Genomic DNA, 21,578 nt, shown 5'->3' with positions numbered 1-21,578 from the left:
GAGATTAATCGTTAATCATCAAAGCCATTTCACCCTCTGTGCTCTGCAGAGACCAGACAAGAAAAGAAGGTTCATAAACGCTCCTGAAAAAGCTGAAATGTTTTTCTCTTCTGTAAAAATAAAACCTTTTCACGTACAGAAGGTTCTGACGTCACTCCTGTCAAGCTCAGCTACAAGATACTTAAGACGGAATTTTTATTTTTCAAAAAAAAGATCAGTATCACTAACGAACTTACCAATATTCAAGGGTAATAAAGCAGTGACTTTACACAGCATTTTTTTCCATCCTAAAGCACAGGCTCACCAGAGTAGAAGGAAACTCAACCATTAGATTGCACAGGAGCCTCGGTCCACCTCCCTAGCAGGCCCTTTTGGTAACACACTGCCCACTGCCCAGACTCAGCAATCTTTCAGTGTTTCAAGATTGCCCCGACACAAAATATTCTTCACTGTTGTCTACAAAAACGGTCTGGAAGTGCTAGTGGTTTTCTACTGGAATTTCACCTCCCAAAATCTTCTGTTAAATATTGTGTCTGATTTTTTTATTTGGAAAGTATGATTATAATGGGTCATCCTTTCAGTATAATACAGTGGTCACTAGAGTAACAAAAGATTATCACAGAGTTTATACAAGCAAGTAGTAACTGCTCCATCTATAAACACAGGCTTTTTCCTTACCTACAGGGGAGTAAGGGATTGGCAGGAGAGGGTGGGAACACTGGGGGAAAAAAAGTACCAATGACAACACGAAAAAACTCAGTAAAGAGGAACCGTCCATCACCACAGCTCATACTCCCCTTCATACTCCGTGCCCCACCCTTGCTAGTCCCCGTATACTAATGCTTTGTCTGCATCCTATTCATATACAAAAACTGCCGTTTCCATAATTTTGAGTATGAGAGTAATGAAGTCCTAAAATTATCTCAACATTTTATATCAACACACTAGCAAATTCCAGAAATTATTAAGAAGAAAGGCCAAAATATTTCTATACGTTCCATATGCTGCATTGTGTATCTGGCTAATTATGCAGTCCCATGGGCGAAAGTGCCCAGAAACTGTGAATCCAGGGGGGGTTTCTGGAGGCTTACATTCCTTACATTTTAGTCCCATATTGAGTGAAGATGCTTTTCTTATTCACTCCCTCCATAATCCTACTTTTTAAACTATCTCAATATGAGTATTAACGAATACTGACTAATTTGGAGTTTAAAAATTCCATTCATCTGTTTTCCATTTTTTAACCTTTACTCAAAGTCCATGAAACAGAAGGAATAAAAGGGAAAACTTGCAATAACAGTAAATTTCAAACATCCAAATGGGATTACAGAGTGCTTTAAAAATGCATTGGATAGGAACATACCAAAACAGGTTTTCAAAGTACAAAGCTCCAATTTATTTCAATTTAACACAGCTCACATGTCGTTCAAATTTACTATCCTAATAGTCCTGCGAAACATCTTAAACTGGTTATAACATCTTAACACTGGTTATACCAACACAAACACAAAAGTAAAACGGTAACAGGAACAACAGTGCCACCTGTTAAACATGTTTTTTCATAATGTTCTTTTTCCCAAGGACATTCTGAAAGGTCCAACTAAAGCAAGAGAGTCACAAGGCACAAAAATACCCCATTCTTTAAAACACAAATCTTTGGTGGAAGAACTTTATTTAACCTCTCTTCCTACATTTTAACTCTTCTAGGACAGGGCTAGTCCCACCTTGCTAATGGGATTATTAAGAGTTACTGTTCTGCATCTCTGTCCCTCTCACCCAGCACTGGTTAGAGAACGATCAACATAAACGGACTCCTCCAAGCAGGTACGGAAGCCAGTCTGGCCAGAACTCACCCATCCAGAAGACTCATCGTGGTAGGTGTCACTTCGGCAAACAGAACTGTTTTCCCAAGTTTCTTTGTCTGCAAATTTTGTCGGTAGATCTCGAAGTCAAAGTTTTCTGATGAGAAGGCCTCCATGTCCGTCACCACAGGTATGGCAGATGGGGTGACTTCTATTTCAGATGTGTAGGATGAAACAAACTTAAGGGAGAGCTTGCTAGATTTTATTACTCCTTCAGGATCCACATGTTTCCCCAGCCACTGCATAAGAGGAACCCGGATTTCCTGTGTCATAAAGAAAGAAGTGGAAAGGTCATAATTTGGCATTACGTTAGATGATGGTAGCTTCTCCTTAAACATGCCATTTTGGTAATATAAGTACTTCCTAATTCATGCCCAGTAAAAGACAGGTTAACATATTCTGAACACTCAAGGTATTACGCAACAGACAGTAAGTACACTAAGTACACTTATATTACAAAAACAAACTTCAGAAACAAGATCCAAGGAAAGAAGTGCATTTCTATTCTATACTATATCCCAAATTCTTAAAAGTCCTCTCCACACCTACAGCCCACTAGTGATTCTCTAGCCTTCTGTGCATTTTACAGAAAACACACACATTTATACTTCCACCCCTCAAGGAAATTCACTATCTCACCTGGGGAAACGAAAAGCTAGGTGAAAAGTCACAGAAGACAAAGCACCAAGATATTAGAGCATCTGCTCTCAGCCTCTGTACAACATCCACCTCCCCTCAAAGACAAGTTGACCACCACCAGCCACTGATGGGTCACCAGCAGGTGAGAAATGAACTTTCACACAGGGAAAGCAATGGGGTACCTAAAGATGCTTTCTCTTTGCCCCAAATGGAGGCTCAGGGAGGGGAAGGCAGAACTACAGGAGATATTACCTCACCCGGTACAGGCCTAACCCAGTATAGCCTCCCAAGAGGCTGCAACTTCCTCTTGGACCCTGGAGCACCGGGGCATCCCCCAGGGGTGGGGCATCAGGGGCTGGGGGGGTGGGGGGACGCATCATCCCGAGAGACCAATGCAAAACATATTAAAATCTGTCAGTTCCAATAAATGCTGAATTGGGTTCCTGGGCCATCTTCATGCAAATGCCAGGCACTTCCAAAGAGATGAGTCCTTCTGTTAACATCAGGGGTCTGTCCCAAAGCTCTATGTGCTTATGAGAAGCAGCTTCAAAGATGAAATTTCACTTAAATTCAATTAATGAACTTTTAAAACTCACTTCCACCTTGCAGAAAATACAGAGGATAGAAGAACAAGTTAAATGGCTTCAGAAGGAAGTGATCAGAAGAAATCCAGAGGGTGAGACAGGCTACAGCACAGCAATCTTCGTGTGTGTAAGGTGGGGGAGTATCCTGGGAATACAATTCTGCAGGCAGCAAGAAAGCAGGAAGAGGACAACACGGCAGTAAGAAGAGGACTGAGAAGTAGCCGCTGGACTCAGTGCAGCAGAGCCCGTCTGGTGGAGGCAAAGCCTAATGGAAAGGTGGAGGGAGAGTAACCACAGGACCTGAGGACAAAACTCTGGCCAGGAGTTTCCTCTAATGGGAAAACAAAGAATAGGGCAGTGGCTACAGGGAGGAACAAGGTCAACACAGGTTCTGTTTGGTTGTTAAACGAGAGAAGTAACAGCATGATTTTTTTGTGATGATGTGAATGTCCCTATGGAGAAAAGGAAACACGCAAACAAGTAAGGGGTAGATGCTAATACTAGCTCAGGCAGAGAGGTCAGCCTTAAAAGCAGAGCTGCTCACCCCGTAGGATGGGTAGGACTCCCACCCACCCTGGTAACACCAGCCCTGCTTGCCCACTGGATCGTGGCCCTCCCTCACTCCTTGCTGGCCACACAGACATGCAGGACAGCCCTGGGAACTGAACTACACCACTGCCGCCCTTTCCAAGACCACCCGGAGGTGGGAGTCCCAGTGCTGGCGACATCTTCTGATTTCCTCTATTTTCTCGGTAAATAAAGAGCATAAGCTAAGAGTGAAAAAGAGGAAGGAGGTGCTGGCGGTTTGGGAAGGGAGGGTGAGAAAATGAAGGAAGCAGGGTAAATCATACGAGCAACACGGAGCATTCAGGGGTCACCTAGGGTTAGTGATTCTGAATTCAAAGGTGCGACTCCATGTTTTTACGCAGTCACGCTCAGCTGCACACTATGTGGGGCAGGCACAGAGGAAGCTGAGGGTGTGTGTGAAGCGGCAACGTGACTGACTGACTACACATGATGCACCAATGGAAACATAAAGAGAAATAACCGAGGATCCTGGCCTAGAAGCTCATGACCCACTGGGGAGGACAGAGAGGAATGCCCCAGGACAAAACAGGACAGGCCAGTGCAGGGAGTGGGACACAGTGCCACAGGAGGGGTGCAAAACAGAGGGCGATCCTGCATGAACAAGCACCAGAAAAGTCATTGGAGGTCAAGCTGAAGTGAGCCACCAGGAGAAACAGCACTAACGTCCCATCTTTGCACAAAGAACCAAGATAAAATTTAAGTGGGATATTCCCTGTTCATTGTTAATCTTTTAATATACACTCTACTGAAGGAAGAAGACAAAATGAATAAATTACAAAGGTAACTCCCTATTACAGATGGAATATTTGTCCCCCCACCCCAGATTCATATGTTGAAATCCTGAAGCCCAAGGTGGTATCTGGAGATGGGGCCCTTGGGGGTGATTAGGTAGATCATGAGGGTGGAGCCCTCATGAATGGGATTAGTACCTTTATAAAAGCAATCCCAGAGAGCTCCCTCACCCTCTCCGCCAAGTGAGGACACAGCCCAGAGATGTGTGTCTGCAACCCAGGAGAGGACCCTCACCAGAACAACCTTGCTGGCACTCTGATCTCAGACTTCCAGCCTCCACAAGTGTGAGAAATAAATGTTCGTTGTTTATAATATAACTACCCAGTCTATGCTATTGTTTTAGTAGCCTGTATTGACCAAGATACCCCCAAACCTCAAATCTGGCCATTAGTTAGAACCAACTCTGCTCTTTAAACTTTAGTCAGTGCCCTTAAAGCATAAAGTGAACAGATCTGACTTTCCTTCATCACATTCCCCAGAACAGTTGGATGTCACAAGGGCCGCACACAGGCTAAAGATACATCAGTGAATAGGTTAAATCACAAAAATAGAGCAGTAAAACAATCCGGATAACAAACATTTTTTAACTAACTTCAGTTCTCATTAACTCAAGCAGAGAGTGGAACAGTTATTCAGTGGCTGTAGGCAACATGAACCCCCCATTCAAAGTCAATGAAAATCAAGATGAAACAATAAAGGAGCAGCTAGCACCAAGTGGAACTTCCACAAAGGGAATAAAGCAGGGAGTCTCCTCTGGGGTGAATTATCCAACTAGCCATCTACACATCATTCATCTACTAAACTTTGCTTTTGAAAGCAATACTTAGAGATGCATAAATATGCAAAATAAATTAAAACTGATCTAAGCAAGGTTACACAAGCTTTGCTTTTTTTTTTTTCTTTATATCTCTTTCATATAATCTTCTGGGACTTAATCAGAACCAAGAAAGTTACTCAGAAAAGAGACTCTGAAAAGATATAAAATGAGACCTGGAACCTCTTAAGAAATATAACCATATACCACCTCTAATTCTCCTAAATATTTATATTCACTATAACCAAATGCAACTTTAAGCCATCAAGTAAAACTGAATACACATGGTGGGGGTGGGGGGGAGTCCTCCAACCCCATTATTCCTGGACAGGAGAATAAAATTCTGGTCACAAGAAATGTCAAAATAACTACATGTTTGATGCATATCTGCCTGGTATGTCTTCTCAGATGCACTCAAGTTACAGCAATGACTTAAGAGCTGCAGAAGTAGCTGCTAACATACATAAGAAAAAGGAATTAATTCATGATTCTTAGCTTAATTCTACTAATGACCACTAAGACATTATAGAAATGCTATTGAAGAAAAACGTTTGGATCATATTATCAAGACAAATGGGCTGACATAAGTAATATTACCAACCTTGTGTCCCCAAAACTACCTAACTCTTTAAACAACTATCAGAGCTTGCAAAAATTCCACTTCTTTAGGGAAGACTTCTCTGATCCACAGCCTGTCCCAGTCTAGGTTAGTGACTTAGTGACTTTATAGCACATTTCAAATTGTAATTCTATAATTTGTATAAACATTTATTCAATGTCCCATTGTCTTGCTAGAATGGAAGCTCCATAAAGACAGCAAATGCATGTTTCTGGCTTGCTCCTAACTGTATCCATGGCACCTGGTACCAAGTGTGGCAAACAGTGTGTGCTTAGTAAGCATTCACTATACAAATGCATATTAAATTCCTTACCAAAAAATTCCACAAGTAACAGATATTAAAGGTATATCAAGAGATAAAACTCCCAAAAAGGCAATAAGAGATGGCCTTAATATGGATACACAAGCATCAAAAAGAAATTTGAAATCTTTAAAGCTGAATCAGTCCTGTTGAAGACAAAATAGCTGCTATCAAATTCCACCCCAATGAAATTCATAAAAACCTTCTAATTAATGTTATTTTTTTAACATTTGAACTTCAAGAATTTAGTATTTACCTTTCTCTAAGGTTTCAGGCTCATTAAATACAATTTAGGTGGAACCAAAAACAACATTTTACAGTCACATAAATGCTGGCCCCTTTGAATTAGCCACAGCACTAGGGAAACACTAGCTATTCTTAAGGAAGGTGAATGTGCCTTTGTTTCCTTATTAGGACATATTGCACACAACATGAAGACCCCAAGGAATCCACCAAAAATGTACTAGAACTGGAGAGTTTTTAGCAAGGTTGTAAAATGCAAGGTCAATATAAAAAAACTGGGTGTATTTCTATGAATATCTGGAGTCTGATTTTTTTAAACACCATCTTTAATGGCATCAAGAGATCTGAAATATTTAGGGATGTGTTAAACAAAATATGTTCCAGACCTGTACACTGAAAACTATAAAACATTACTGAATTAAAAATTAAAGAAGCCCTAAATAATTGAAGAGCTATACCATGTTCATGGATTGGAAGACTCAATACTGTTAGGATGTCGATTCTTCTCCAAATTGATCTATGGATTCAATGCAATCCCAATCAAAATCCTAGCAAGCTTTCTTTTGTAGAAATTGATATGCTAGTTCTAAAACTTGTACAGAACTAAAAAGACAGAAACAATTTTGGAAAGAAAAAAATTTGGAAGACTTAAAATTAGCTAACTTCAAGACTTACTATAAAGTGCAGTAATCAAGAGAGTATGGTACTGGCATACAGACAGATATATACTACTGAAAACAGAGTCCAGAAATAGGACCACACATATATGTTCAATTGATTTTCAACAAAAGCACCAAGGTAATTCACCTGAAAAAGGATCATCTTTTCAATACATGGTGCTGAAACAACTGGACATTCATATACCAAAAAAAACCTTGACCCTTACAGTACATATGTATAAAAATTAGCTTGAAATGAATCACAGACCTAAATATAACTATAAAACTTATAAAGTAAAATGTAGGAGAAAAACTTTCTGTTCCTGGGATAGGTAAAATTTTTCTTAGATAGAACAAAAGAATCATGAACCATAAAAGAGTGATAAACTGAACTTTATAAAAATTAAGAACTCTAAGAACTGCTGCTCTTCAAGAGTTAATGCTAAGAAAAATGAAAAGACAACAAACTGAAAGAAACTATTCCAAATACACACACCTGACAAAGGACTTGTATCTAGAATGCAAACAAAACAAAACAAAACAAAAAAACCTCTGAAAACAATTATAAGAAAACAAACAATTCAACTTAGAACATCAGTGAAATGACCTGAACAGACACTACTCAAAAGAAAACATCAGATGGCCAATAAGCACATAAAAAAATGCTCAGCATCACTTGTCACCAGGAAACACAAATTAAAACCACAATGAGATACTGCTATACACCAATTAGAATGGTTAAAATGTTAAATTCTGATAATATCTAATGTTGGCAAAGATGCGTAGTAACTGGAACTCTCATACATTACTGGCAGGAACATAAAACAGTACAATAATTTAGGAAAACAGTTTGGCAGTCTCTCATCAAATTAAACATACCCTTGCCATATGACCCAGAAATTCTATTCCTAGTTATTTACCCAAGAGAAATGAAAACACTGGTCCACACAAAGACTTGTACATGAATGGTCATAGAAACGTTACTCATAATACCCGTCAAAATGCAAACAATCCAACGTCCCACTAACAGGAGAATAGATAATTTATGACATATCCATACAATGAAACACTACTCAGCAATAAAAAAGGAATGAACTAACTACTCATATGGCAACAAGGTAGATCTCAAAAACATAATGTTAATTAAAATGAAATTTTAAAAAAGACAAAACACAGAAGAGTATGTACTGTATGATTCAATTTAGATGAAGTTCCATGAAAGACCAATCTAATCTATATGATGAATAGAAAGCAGATCAGTGATTGCCCAACGATGAGCATAAGGGTGTGAGAATGGATGAGGACTAAATGAGAAACAGGAACGGGAATTTTGTGGGATACTGGAAATGTTCTCTATCTGGATTGTAATGGTGGTTACTCCAGCATACATGTTTATCAAATTCTACACCGAAATAAGTGCATTTTCTTGATTATAACTTATACCCAAAGTTGATTTTTTAATGCAAATAGCAACAATCTCCCTCAACGCTAAACAAAATTAAAGTCCACAAGACTCTATAGTCACAAATGTCCAAAAGAACACCAATGTCCCTACTTCTGAAGAAATGAATGCTTAAATTCACATTTAGTGTAAATACACAAGTGACTACTCCACAGTTAGTGAACATATTGTAACGGCTGCTATAGAGAATGCAACTAAGGCCAGAGATGTACAGTATGCTATGCCGAGTCACATTAGAGCCTTTCCATCCCATCAACTTGTCTTATCTGCTAAATGCACCCATCTAACAAGACTCAGTGGGTGGAACATAGCCCTAACTCTGATTCAGCACTGGATTCAAAATATTTATTACCATCTCTGTTTGTGTTTTGGTGCTCCTTTTCCCAAGAAACACCAAATAACTGATCTTAACTTTTAAAGGTTTTCTTTCTCAGAGACACATTCACCTCATTGTAAATAATCAGATTAGTTGTGCTTCAGTCATAACACTGTAAGTTGCTAGGCAACCACAAGCGGGTAAATCAGAAAATGAATCTACAAAGACACAGAATACAAGCCATCTTCATTCTCAATAAATACTCTCAAGGAAACAGGAGTAGAAGAATTTATATGAAAATTTATACCAAAAAAAAATAAATAATAACCCAATTCTTACTACTGGTATTTACAGCAAAATATTCACAGCCAATTTCACTTTCATTCAGTGTCTTCACCCAAGTGAGGAAGGCACACAACATAGCAGATCTGTACAATCAAAAGATGATGCTCTTAAAGAGCGGGACTGTTTTTGGTCCTGACCTCATCTAAGGTAAGGATTGCTCATGTGGCAACACTCAGTGTGAACTTGATTCTAAGCACCAAAACCAAGCAGAGGAAAGCGTCAGGCAGGGTCTGAGATGTGTGTATTCCTCTTCACCTGACTGGTCCCCCATGCAGCTGCTTCTGTCTACTTCCACTGGCCCCACTGCAGTCTGATTAACCTTTCCTTGCCTAACTTGTCCCAATTCCTCCTTGGATGGTACTGCATCCCAGCTTGAAATCCCAAGGCCCCTGCCTTCTTGCTTCTCCAAGTATGCTCAGCCATAGGACCCAAGCACTCTCATACCAGACTGAATTGGAAGGAGGGGGTAGCTTCTTGCTTCAGTGACACACCGCTGAAACCAGTGCATCCCCATAAACATTCAGGTGACCTGTCACCAAGACACCCAAGAACCAAAATGAACACAGGGACATGTTTTACTTGCTCCACCCATTTAGAACTAGCTGCTAAACACTTCAAAATCAGGAAATCTCACATCAAATTTCCTGCTTCTTTTGAAGAAACAGAAACTCTTTCCCATGTGGCAATGACCGGCTGAGCCAAGTAGCACTATCCTCATAGTATGGAGACACTCTCTCCAGCTGAACTCTGGTGTGCCACCTCCTCTGCTCCTAGGCATCTGGGATTGAGACCACCTATCTTGGTCCTGGTATCAAGCCTGGCACCAAGACAGCAGGATCCTCTGTGGGGTCCTTGATGATGCTTCTTTCTGATTAGGTCCATGTGAATTCATCAGTGAGTCTAGTGACACTGACTCTCAAAAAAGAAGGGGTCTAATTTGGCAGTTCCTCAAAAAGCCAAACAGAGAATTCCCAGGTATTTACCCAAAAGAACTGAAAGGAGGAACTCAAACTGATCCTGTTGAGAGCAACACTGTTCACAATAGCCAAAGACTGGAAATAACCTGTGTCAGTCAACAGATAAATCAACAGATGAATGGGTAAACAAATGTGGTACACATACACAAATGGAATATTATTCAACCATAACAAGAAATAAAGTTCTGATAGATGCTACAATATAAATGAATCTTGAAAACATTATGCTATGAGGAAGCCAGACACAAAAGGACAAACACTGTATGATTCCACTTACATGAAATGTCTAGAGTTAAATAAATTCACAGAAACAGAAAGTAGAATAGAGGTTAACAGAAGCTGAGGAGAGAGAAAACGAGAAGTTAATGACTAATGGGTACAAAGTTTCTGCTTGGAGTGATGAAAAATTTTGGAAATAAATAGTGGAGCAGGGAGGGTATAGCTCAGTGGTAGAGTGCAGTGCTTAGCATGCACGAGGTCCTGGGTTCAATCCCGCATATTGCCATTAAAAGTAAGAAGAATAAATAAATGAACATAATTACCCCTCCCCCGAAAAAATAGATAGTGGGGATGGTTGCACAACACTGTGAATGCCACTGAACTGTACACTTAAAAATGGTTAAAATAATAACCTTATGTTAAATTTAACCACAGCTTTTTAAAAAGAGAAGGGGTCAAGATCCCAAGCCTTTTATTCCTTCACTACCTGTCCTCTCTGGAATCCATCCACTGTCCCCCATCAATTAGCCCTGCATCCAGAAGAAGTGGAGGGGCTGCCTGCATAGCCAACCAGGAGGCTTGGCTATGCTTTCCTCAGGGTTCCTCCTTGCCTTACCTACAATGCACCAAGAGAGGCCACTAAAGTAACTTCTCACAAGTCTTTTCCCAAGGGACTTGCTACCTAAATGGGCAAGTGACTGGCAATGTCTCTAGCTAAATGATTTTAAGTTCTATTCCCTCATGCACTAGGCTACATCCATGGTACGAAAGCTACCGTTTATTGCACACCCACCCTATAAGGAGCACCGGTGCTTTAGGCCAGGACTCCAACCCTCACCCAGCAATACCACAGCACTATTATCACCATCCACAGAAGAAGAAATGGAACCTCAGACAGCATTAATGATGCCCAACCTACAAAGACAGTAAGTCACAGAGCACTAAACCAAATCTGCCTGGCTCCCAAATCCTTGCTCTAATTCCTATCCCACAGTCCTCAGAAGAGAACCTAACCCAAAATGAAGCAACATAGGAAATGCTTATTGACTATAATCAAAACACCTAAATATCACAAAGATATAAACTCTATATAATACAAGTATGAAATAGTGGTAAAATAGATATATGTAGCTTGGAGCGGAGGTGGGGTGGGGTGGGTAGTGGGCAAGGATTAGAACGTTTGGTAAGAGAAACTTAAATTTGAAGCTTGGGACTACCATTAACTGTGTCTACTTATGGCAAGCCCAGGTGAGGACATTTTCACACAAAAACAAATTTTTATCATTTGAGTCACTGTTCACTTCCCTCTGGTTTCAGCCAGAAAGAGATAGAATATTCAAGAGTCCAATGGAAGGACTACTTACAGAACTGTGGACAGAGTTGAGAGAATTAAAGAGCAGGGATGGGGAAGCACCTGGACCAGCAAAAGGCCTGGAGGAGCAAATGGTCAGAACCATCCACAGGGGCTGTAAGCAGAGAGGGCAGAGAGGAAACCTGTCCTGCCAGCGCAGCGCTAGGGCCGAGAGCAACCAGAGCCTGGGAAGGGGCATAGAACAAGGCGACAGGATAAACGGGTGAGTGGCCAACACAACGGCTGAGAAGAGGACCCAAGGATGGGGGGGGGGGGGGCAAAGGTCTCACTCTAAAGTGCCTGCATCTCACATCTCAGCCTTGGCGCACAACCTGCGTCCAGCAACAGGGTGAAATTCTACACACCCTGACCTTTCACAGTGACCAGGTCAAACCTGGAACGTCCACAACTCCAAAGGATTTACGACCAAGGGCATTGGATAACTAAATCCCAGGAACGGGAGTTCCTCACGAGCTTAACTTGTCGCAGTCATTTCGGGTCCCCTATGCTTGGGACACAGTAGGCACTCAATAAATGCCTGTTAAACTGTGTTCCTTTTATTATTTAGAGGTTTCGCTCAGACTCAGCCTCTGAAAGGCCACGGATTTACTGCACTTTTTGTTACCTGCCAACTAGCGAAGACCACAAAAGGCTGGGGTGGACCCGTAAAACAGGGGTAATGAATAAGTCATTTCTAACAAGGCTGGTTTTATAGGCATCACACCTCCGCTGGGCCAAATAGGCTCATTTTAGAGGTGAAATCTATTCTGCAAGTGCAGAGACCAAAAGAGAGCCACGGGCGGCACTAAAAGAAAGGGAGGCGTTCCGGGTCGGAGCTCAACCGCTGCTCCGACTGGAGAGGCACTAACTTCCACTGACGGGGCCTGTGGGTTTGCATTCAACATCCGTAGAAGTCTCCAGGGCCTTCATTAAGCCTGCCCGTGTAAAACGCCCACCATTTGTCCAAGGCCAACACAAACAGGCTCCTAATGGAGCAAGGAGCGTGGAGCTCGGAAGCCAAGAAAGCTCTGCGCGGCAAGCCCTGGGTGCGAGTGAACGCCTGGGCGGCAGCCCCGCCAGCCTCTCCCTGAGGTGGCACGCCCGGGCCGACGCACAGGCATGCGCACAGGTGCGCAGGCGTGCGTACGCATGCGCACGGGTGCACATACACGTGCGCATAGCCACGCATACGCAGGCGCACACGCATGTGCGCGCCATCCACACCCCTGCGGTGCTGATTGAGCCGCTGGCCTGGAGCGCCAGGCCCGGGACTGATGCCGAGTTACCCCAAGGGCTCACCCGTCCTAAATTACGTGCCCATCATCTGCACCCTGGCCTTGACCTCTCTGGAGCTCTGTGCGTGAGCGCAGGAGACCCCAGCACAGAATCTGGTCAACAGCTCTGCTCCCGACTAGGTGGGAGGCCCTGCCTGTTCCTCATTTTTAAAACGGGAAAACGGCAACTCTCCTTTTCGGCTTTAATATTCAAGAGTCAGTGCTTCATTCCAAATGTTTAATGCTCAGTTAAAACTGTAACACCATCTCTAGGGCTCCAAAATTAAAATAAGCACGTTACCAGCACAGAGAGAGGAGGCCGGTGTGAGGAGGATTAGGAGAAGGCAGAGGCCTTTCTACTCTACTTATTTTAGCAAATGTTCACGCGTTCAGATGGTTGTCAACGTGACACTCTGGAAAATTAAGAGAATACCGCATTAGAGGGGAGAAGGGTAGGCGTCCCCTTCTCCTACCCTGCAAAGAAAGAGCAGATACGCAAGCAAGCATTCAAAAGAGATAAGTCTAGTAAGGCAGGTTTCAGAAAGTCTTACTAGTTGACAGGAAGGAGTAGCTGGCTGACCAGTGCATACTTGGTACAGTTTCTAAACTAGAAAGTCTGTTAACAACAGAGAAAACTACACCAACTTTTTCCTGTAGCTCCAATTTGTCAGTTTTCCTCGGGTACCTCAACAGCTGATTCTTTTAAACTGTTTAACATGGTTGTTTACAAAACTCCTATTATACCTGGATAAAGGGTGACAGCTAGATTGGACCAGGCAGCCAGTCCAAGCCCGGTGGGCTGTTTACTGCTGGCCTGTCCTCTGAGGCCCCTTAGGTCTCCCAGACACAGGAGCAGAGGAAGTGTTTCACAATACTTTAGTGGGAAACGCCAAAACGTTTTTAAGTTTTCAAACGAAACACTTACTAAATGCCTACTATAGGCAAAATACTGGAAAAGGGATACAAAGATTAACAACATATGGTCCTTGCCTTCAAATAAGCTTGTATTACAGTTTAATGGAGTAGACAGATATTCACATAATACAACAACATTTGTACACTACTTCACCAAAAAACAATTCTTTTAACCTTATAAAAGCAAGCAATCAGATCTAAGATTCCAAGTCACAATACTCGGGTTAGAAAATTGAAAGAAAAATTGTAACTCCTATTCGTGTAACGTGGTTATCAGTGGAATTTCCCTAGATCAGGGCTGGTACAATTCCTTTGCTGGGCATTAACGATCAACTGCTGTCCTCACAGCATACGGCTCTAAACATGTTTTATGTTCTATAGTTTAGGACTTTTAAAATATACTCTAAGAATTTTATACATGCTGGCCCATGTTGAGATGGGATGTGCCCACAGCCCAGGAGGGTGATGACCAGCTCTCCAGAACCATTACTGGTTTTACTTCAAATAAGAAAAAAGCCCAGGGCCAAGTGGAAACTAATGCCACTCACTTGCCAGCTTCTAGAAGCAAAACTGTGGAAGCCTCTTACTCCTGTAAATAACTTGCAACGAGTTCTGTGTTTTACTTAAAGGCACTAACATATACTACTATTGGAAAAAAAAAAAAAAAACCCTGTTTATCACATTGTTGCAAATGTTAACTATTAGTGAATCCAAGTGCAGGCTACATGGGCTTTGCATACTATTCTTTCACCCTTTCTTAGGTTTCAAATTTTTTTAATAGAAAGTTGGGGAGAAACAAAGGGACTTGCTCCAGAATTTCTCTAAGGCCTCTGCCAGCTCCAACATTCACTGGATATTTTTGTTCTGCCATTAATCCTGGAATCATCAAAGATACAGCATTTGTTTAAAAGAAAGAAAGAAAGGAAAAAGAAAAGAAAAGAAAACACAAGACAAGACCAGACCAGACCAGACCAAACCACCACCAAGAATACCTTCTAGCATTCACATCTTAGTTGGATCAGCACAGCCCTTCATGCCGTCTGCACTAGGGCTGGGTTGCTAAGGTCACTTCAGGCAAGAACACCTCCTTGGAAAACCCAATTTTGATTGTCACAGGCCGTTCCTCCAGAGGCTGGGATCCTGAACAGTCCAAATGAAGGTCGTTCCTTCCTGAGCACAAACCCCAGGGCGTTTCATGAAGCTTTTCAGTATACATGGAATCAGTGTATTAATAACAGCTTATTGGCACTGAATGAAAAACACACAAGTCTTAATCTTGGGTCTTGAATTGGATCCAGGTTCTACGTCATCGCTGGCTGGAAGGGATACAGCCGTAAGTATACTTGGTGACTGGAGGCTGTGTAGTGAGACCTGAGTTTTGAAACCAGGATTGGTAGCTTAACAAAATTTACTGGTTGTAGAAAAAGTAAACTTGCCTCTAGGGAGGTGAGCTCAGCCGCGCCATTCTGACAGCAGCCCCTGGTGGCCAGTTTAGTAAAAAGTGTTGGCTCTGATGCTGAAAGTTCCGACCTTGCCTTAATGAAGGTTGCTGCAAGCAGACAGGCCCTGCTAGGTAAAGGCTGGGGGGTGATTGGGGAAGCAGCAAAAATCCAAACTCAGATGTGCCTTTGAATCACATAAATTGCCAAGTCATTAGGGTACCTGTCACTTGCATTGAAAAAAAAAAGTATTGTCTTTTGAAAGCAGGAAAAAATAAGAATTTCTTTTAAAAGGGCAAGATAATAACATAAAGCAGATAATGCTTTAGTTTGAAAGTTACCTCATTCCCTAATTACATAGTAAAACCTTTAAATATTCAAGGAGCATGGATTCCTACACAAAAGAAAGCATGTTCTTCTTCCCTACACAACACCCTCTGGTACACTAATTTCCACGTACCCAACGCTGGGAATTCCCGCTGTAATACCAGGCGTTGCTCCTATGGCAGAAACTTCTAGAAAATGCTGTTATCGCTCATTCAGAGAATAAGATAAAAGAGTCAAGATGGTAAGTGAAGTCTGCTTTCCAGTGCCACAGATTCACACCATTTCACTGGATATATATAGAAGAACGTTCAGAGGCTGACAGTTGGCTTCAAAGGCAGACGGCTGTAGGAAGTAGGAGCCACAAGCTTCAAGCCGACTTCTCCGTAAGGTGCACTCCGTCCTCAGCTATGAGAGAACAATCTGGAAACAATCTGCTGGGCAGCTGCTCTCATCAACAAACTGTTTATTGTAAGAAAGTGCCTGGGTCAAAGGCTAAATATCAACCCGAACCAAAAGCATACGAGCAAAAATCAATACCGTCCCTGCTACAGAAACCCAGGACTTCCCAGAAGAGAGACGGCGAGAAACTCATGCTTTATTCCGAAAGGGCAAGAGATGGAACAAAACTCCGAAATCTCAGTGTGTATGGCTGTTTTGCACGTTATTACAAATGGTTATTTGCTGCTATTTTCAGAACAGGAGTTAAAATGTGGCATTCAAAGCAGATACAGAAATCAATTTTACAGATCCCTTCCTTCCAAGACTAACTGTGATTTATATCTAGTTGCTTCTTTCTTGTATTTGTTTTGTAAAGGGACCGACAGACTTCTACACAATGCATGGACAATATAACCCATCTTTAAATAAGTCTGATTACAAACTGAACCACTGCCTGGGTAAGAGATTCCAGGAAGGAACTGTTTTATTTTAGGTGTGACAATGAAATACCACTGCTTATGTTTTTAAACAGAGTTCTTATCTTTTAGAGATACATAGTAAAATATTTACAGATAAGGGATCTGATCTGGGATTTGCTTCAGAATAATACAGGAGGAGGAGTGGGTAGGAATAGGTAAAGTGAGATTGGCCAGAATGGAAAGCTGGGGAGCACAGTGCCGAGCACATATGAGGTTCATTATGTGATTTTGTTTACTTTTGTATATTTGACATTTTCCACGAAACATTTTCTTTTACTTGTGTGCACAATTCAGCAGTTGCTGCAAAAGAAGAAAAAAATGTTTCCTTAAATATAAAAGTCTTCTTAAATATTAAAAAACCTACTAATGCAAATTCATTAATTCTCCCTAAGGATATACATACACCATGGTATCACTAGGTGTCCAACATGGCTGTTTTCGAGAAATGTCTGAAATAAAGCAGTTAAATTCTGAGTCAAACACTAGAGAAATAGAAAGAGATGCTCCGCGTTCCCAATGAGTTCCCAATGCGTTCATGATCCACCAAGCCAGACTCTAGACAGAAACAGTACCACAAGATGGCATTCCCACGGTTTAAGTGCATCAGGGAGCATGAGAATATATATGAGCTGGTAAGAAAATCCAACTGACCTAAATGACAGGGACCCTGCCTGGAAAACAGCCAATTTAGCACACGAACTTTGAAAACACAACTTGTTTGTAAATTTGAGGCTCCCATCTCTTGCATTGTTACTTCTTAAACTGACAGGAAGATTAACTTGAGAAAGAGCCTGAAATAAATAAAATAAAGCAGAAAGCAGAACATGTTTTCATTATGCTTAAATTATACTAAGAAAAAGTATCTATCAATGATTTCAAACTGCTCCAGTATTGAGATGAAAATGGTAATACAAATTCTCACAAAAGAATGCATTCAAAGGAACTGCTTTATAAGTTAAAAAAAAATTATTTTTTTCACATCTAATTGCTTTGCTGGGACTAGCGTAAATACTGCAGGAGTCCTGGAAAGGGTTTAAAAGGTCATTTCATCTACCTTCCCCAGACAGAACAGAGGGTTTGGTAATGAGAATTCAGTGTCCTTAAGAGGTCATGTTCTGTGACAAACTTGGCTAATCTGAGACATGCCAGACCTAATCCCATCACCAGGAAAATACACGCAAAGAGGAGAATCTTCTAAAGTACAGACCTTTGACCTTTAAAGGACTGAAAAGCCACAGAAAAACTTAAATCATCATGTATCTCAAGGTTGCCTATAGAAAGCAACAGTCTAGAGTAATAATCCAGGCGATTCTGGGCAGAGACAAGTCTGGATAGTCCCTCTCTCCCCACCCTCACCTCCCAAAAAATGAAGCATCATTCTTTAACCTATGAAACCACAATTTGATGTTTTCTTTTAAAAAATGTATTTCCTTATTTACTGACATTAAAAACAGGAAGGGGGATTACTGGTGACATCATTCAATTACTCTCTAATAACGGCCGTATGTAGGATTCATTTTTCCTCAAAGACAAGAGAACAATTTGTCAAATACTTGCCTGTGCCTTAGAAAAGCAGACACAGCCCTTTACAAGTTGTCTTAGAGGAAAATTCACTTTTTTTAATTGAGGTATAGTTAGTTTACAATCTTGTGAAAATTCACTTTTAATTTTAATTTTTCAAGCTTTTAGTTTGCCTGCAGAAGGTAAGTAGGGTTAAACTAAAAGTTTTTTACAGTTCAGGCCTCAGAAAAGACTCATGGTGAGTGACAGTAACTAATGGTCCCGCCACATTTCTGTTCAGAATCAGGCAATCCACCTTCGAAAGAGATTCTATCTGGAATCTGGAATCTGAATTTAAATCTTGGAGGTGCAGGAGCCGACTGCCAATACAATCCCTGTCTTTGCCCATAACCCCTATCTCACCACACTCGGACAGACAAACAAGAGACACGCCAGAGAACTTACACCCATACAACAAAATATTGTAAATCTCCACGTGTTGATGAGAAAGTACATTTCCCTTTTAGCAGAAATCTCCATATATTATAATCTAAGTCTTCTCTTATCCTGGGGGGTAAATGGGAAAAAGACTTCTCCACCAAGAAAGATCCTAATTCAGTAATCTTATAGCATTTTCTTTTAAAGTTTTTATTAAAGCAGTTCATATCTTTAAATTGTCAAGATTCGAACATCACTAAAAAATGTCAATGAAAGCAAGTATTTTAAAGACTCTAAATTGTTTCCATTTAAAGCCATGTTCCTCAGTTGATCAAATGGGGTTTGATCTCTAGAATGTTATACGAGGGACAGTATCTCCAACAATAAGAACAAAATTACAGTCTACATGCCAATATTTCTTCTGCTGATTACATTAGTAAACCAAAGCCTGAAAATATTTTAGGAAAGAAAAATACTCACAACACAAGCAGAGGGATCAGGCAGAACTGAATTTCTCAGAAACACAAAGGACCTGGAAGGCTCTGGGTGGCACACACGTGCCTGGAAAAATGCACCTACTCTGGCAGCCATGATGCCAACGACACAACCAAGAAAGCGATCAGCATTCTCCTCTTATCTTCAAGAGAAAGAGACTGGTGGACAGCAGACTAACCTTGGCCGAGTGGCCAAGTTTTCCTGCCGCCAAGTTGGCCTGCTTTCATGAGGAAGCCAAAGAAAGCTTTGCCCTGTCCTGACCCAGCCTTCCTGCAGAGATCCAGCCCGGGAACACCGCCACCCGGTACCCCAATTTCACTACCCTTCCTGCTCAGGCAGGGGAAACGGAGGATTAAACACCACTCGGGTCCACAAATTGCCTGTCAATTTGGAAACCCTGAAACACTCAAACATTTTCTCAAGACAGCACAATTCTCGGAGCAACATTCTCAAATTATTGTTGCGAATGGAAACAAAATGTGCTCCCCAACTGTAATTCATGTCCCTGAAAACTAGACTGTAACATTTATCAAACGGGATTTGGGTCTCAGACCCCAACATTCCTGAACTGACTGGAGGTTCTGCAGTCGGGAGAGCTGGGCTCTGAGGGTCCCACTGTGACCACAGGCCAGCCTGCCGCTGTGTCCACCTTGATCCCGGCCTCGGCTCTGCACCTGATCATAGGGGCCCTTTGATCATGCCCTCTAACCTGGTACCAGTGTGGGCTTATTCCCGAGGATGCATTTTTTTAGACTTGGGAGACAAAAAATCTGTTCTTAAGGACATTGCAAGACTTCCGAGAGACAGCTTCAATCGACTTCCCCAGGAGGTAACGCCACAATCCATACCCGCTCACACATGGCAGCTATTAGAGAGCTGGTGCAGAAGACAGAAAGCATTTGGTCTTGGAGGACTTTTTTATTCCAAAAGAACCTGTTTCCCTTCCACAAATCTGTGACTGCATCCACGGTGGATATAAATAGTCCGCAGAGATAAAACCACCCTTCCTCGATAGGGTGCTCTCCCCAGAAGGAAATTGCGAAGAAGATGCTCCCTCTAACCCACTTTTCCCTCCCCCAGGTCAGCCAGCAAGACTGTAACACAGAGAACACCCCAGCCGGAGCCCCACCAGTTAAAGTGGAGCACCACCGAAGTTAAAGCTGTGTTTGTCTGCCTCTCCCACGATGAGTGACCAGCATCTACCTTGATTGGAGCCCAGAAGTATTCACCCCAGAGTCACTTTGAAACTTTCTTGTGGAAACAAGATTCAAATAAAAATACAGCACATACAGTAGCTGAAAAGCCTCCCTCCCCACCAAAAAAAAAAAAAGAATAAAATAAAGGCAGCTAAGGGAAACATCCCAAGCATTATTCCTTTGGCATTTCAACGTCAAACTCATCGTGTCCCCTTTGCCATACGTATTATGTTTGATAACAGGAAGTCAGTTAAAATGAACAAAAAGTTTCCAGTTTAGGTAAAGGGCAAAGGAAGAAAGGAGAGAAAGAAGTATATGAAAGCCCCTTAAAAACATTCGTAGCTATAAAAGCTTTTAACTGTTTGCTTTAATCTGCCAGCTGCTCCTTAGCTGCGCCGTATTGTAAAACGGCCGCCACAACACCCCGTCAGCCACATGTCAAGAGCTATTCAGGGCGCACCTGGAACTCGGAGTTTCTCTCTCATTTGGATCTCTGAAAGTTATTTTTAAAGCTGCATTTCAGGTGTCCCTCTCGCTGTACCTTCAAGATTGAGAACTAGGATTAAAGGTGGTGGGAGGGAAGATTCCGTGCCCAGTGCTATGCTCAGGAAATGGAACGCAAAGACTCTTTCTCTTAATTGGAGAATTCCAAGTAACTCAGAAAAACTCAGTTTTTCTTCGCTGCTCCACATTCCAGTTTGCAAGGACCCCTCCCTGCCCTCTCCCCAATGGCAGGGCCCCCGTGAGACTCAGATGAGACTCTGACGCCTGGGAAGGCCCTTGGTAGAACTATAACGTGTGCCAGCAAGATAAGAAATTGTCTCTTGTTTTCCAGAAACTTCCACAGCAAGGTCTCACACTTAGGAGGCACTTGGATGTTTGCTAAACGAAGTGGTCGGTCAGAGGAAGAGTGAGTGCTATGTGGTATGATTTAGTCTAAGTTTCTTCATAAAGCAACCGACATAAAACCAGTCATCGTTTAGGTGGAAGGACCAATCCAGGAGTTTTCTGATATGTTTACAAATATCAAAACTATCCTTATCAGCAATACCTGTTTTGGGATGGGGAAAAACGTTTCACAACAGATAATTTGGGGTTGAATCCAAGTGAAATGTGATACTTGTTCTTGTTTCTAAGCACATGTGATCCATCCCACAACTCCCACACCACCAAAATTACACACACGCACATGATGATTTTTGCCCAGTTGCTTTAATAACAAAATCGAGTTGTCACTTCTTGTTATGGTGACATCTTGACCCCAAGGCAAAGGAACCATATACCCTCTGGCAGGACTCCTGCCAAT

General features: G+C 41.7%; 1 protein-coding gene across 4 annotated transcripts in view; it reads right to left on the bottom strand.

The window, feature by feature from the left end:
- The window catches only part of HLCS (holocarboxylase synthetase), a 173,396-nt gene that overhangs the window by 126,407 nt on the left and 25,411 nt on the right, over positions 1 to 21,578 (bottom strand). For all 4 annotated transcript variants that reach the window (XM_074356869.1, XM_074356945.1, XM_074356911.1 and 1 more), the window contains exon 6: positions 1,854 to 2,125. In XM_074356869.1, coding sequence (XP_074212970.1) covers positions 1,854 to 2,125 — 272 coding nt within the window. The remainder of the gene's footprint in view (positions 1 to 1,853; positions 2,126 to 21,578) is intronic.

Source organism: Camelus bactrianus, chromosome 1, assembly GCF_048773025.1.
Source record: "Camelus bactrianus isolate YW-2024 breed Bactrian camel chromosome 1, ASM4877302v1, whole genome shotgun sequence".
NCBI classification, from domain to species: Eukaryota; Metazoa; Chordata; class Mammalia; order Artiodactyla; family Camelidae; genus Camelus; species Camelus bactrianus.
Note: the sequence above shows the minus strand (reverse complement) of the source record. Positions and strands in the feature narration are given on the sequence as shown.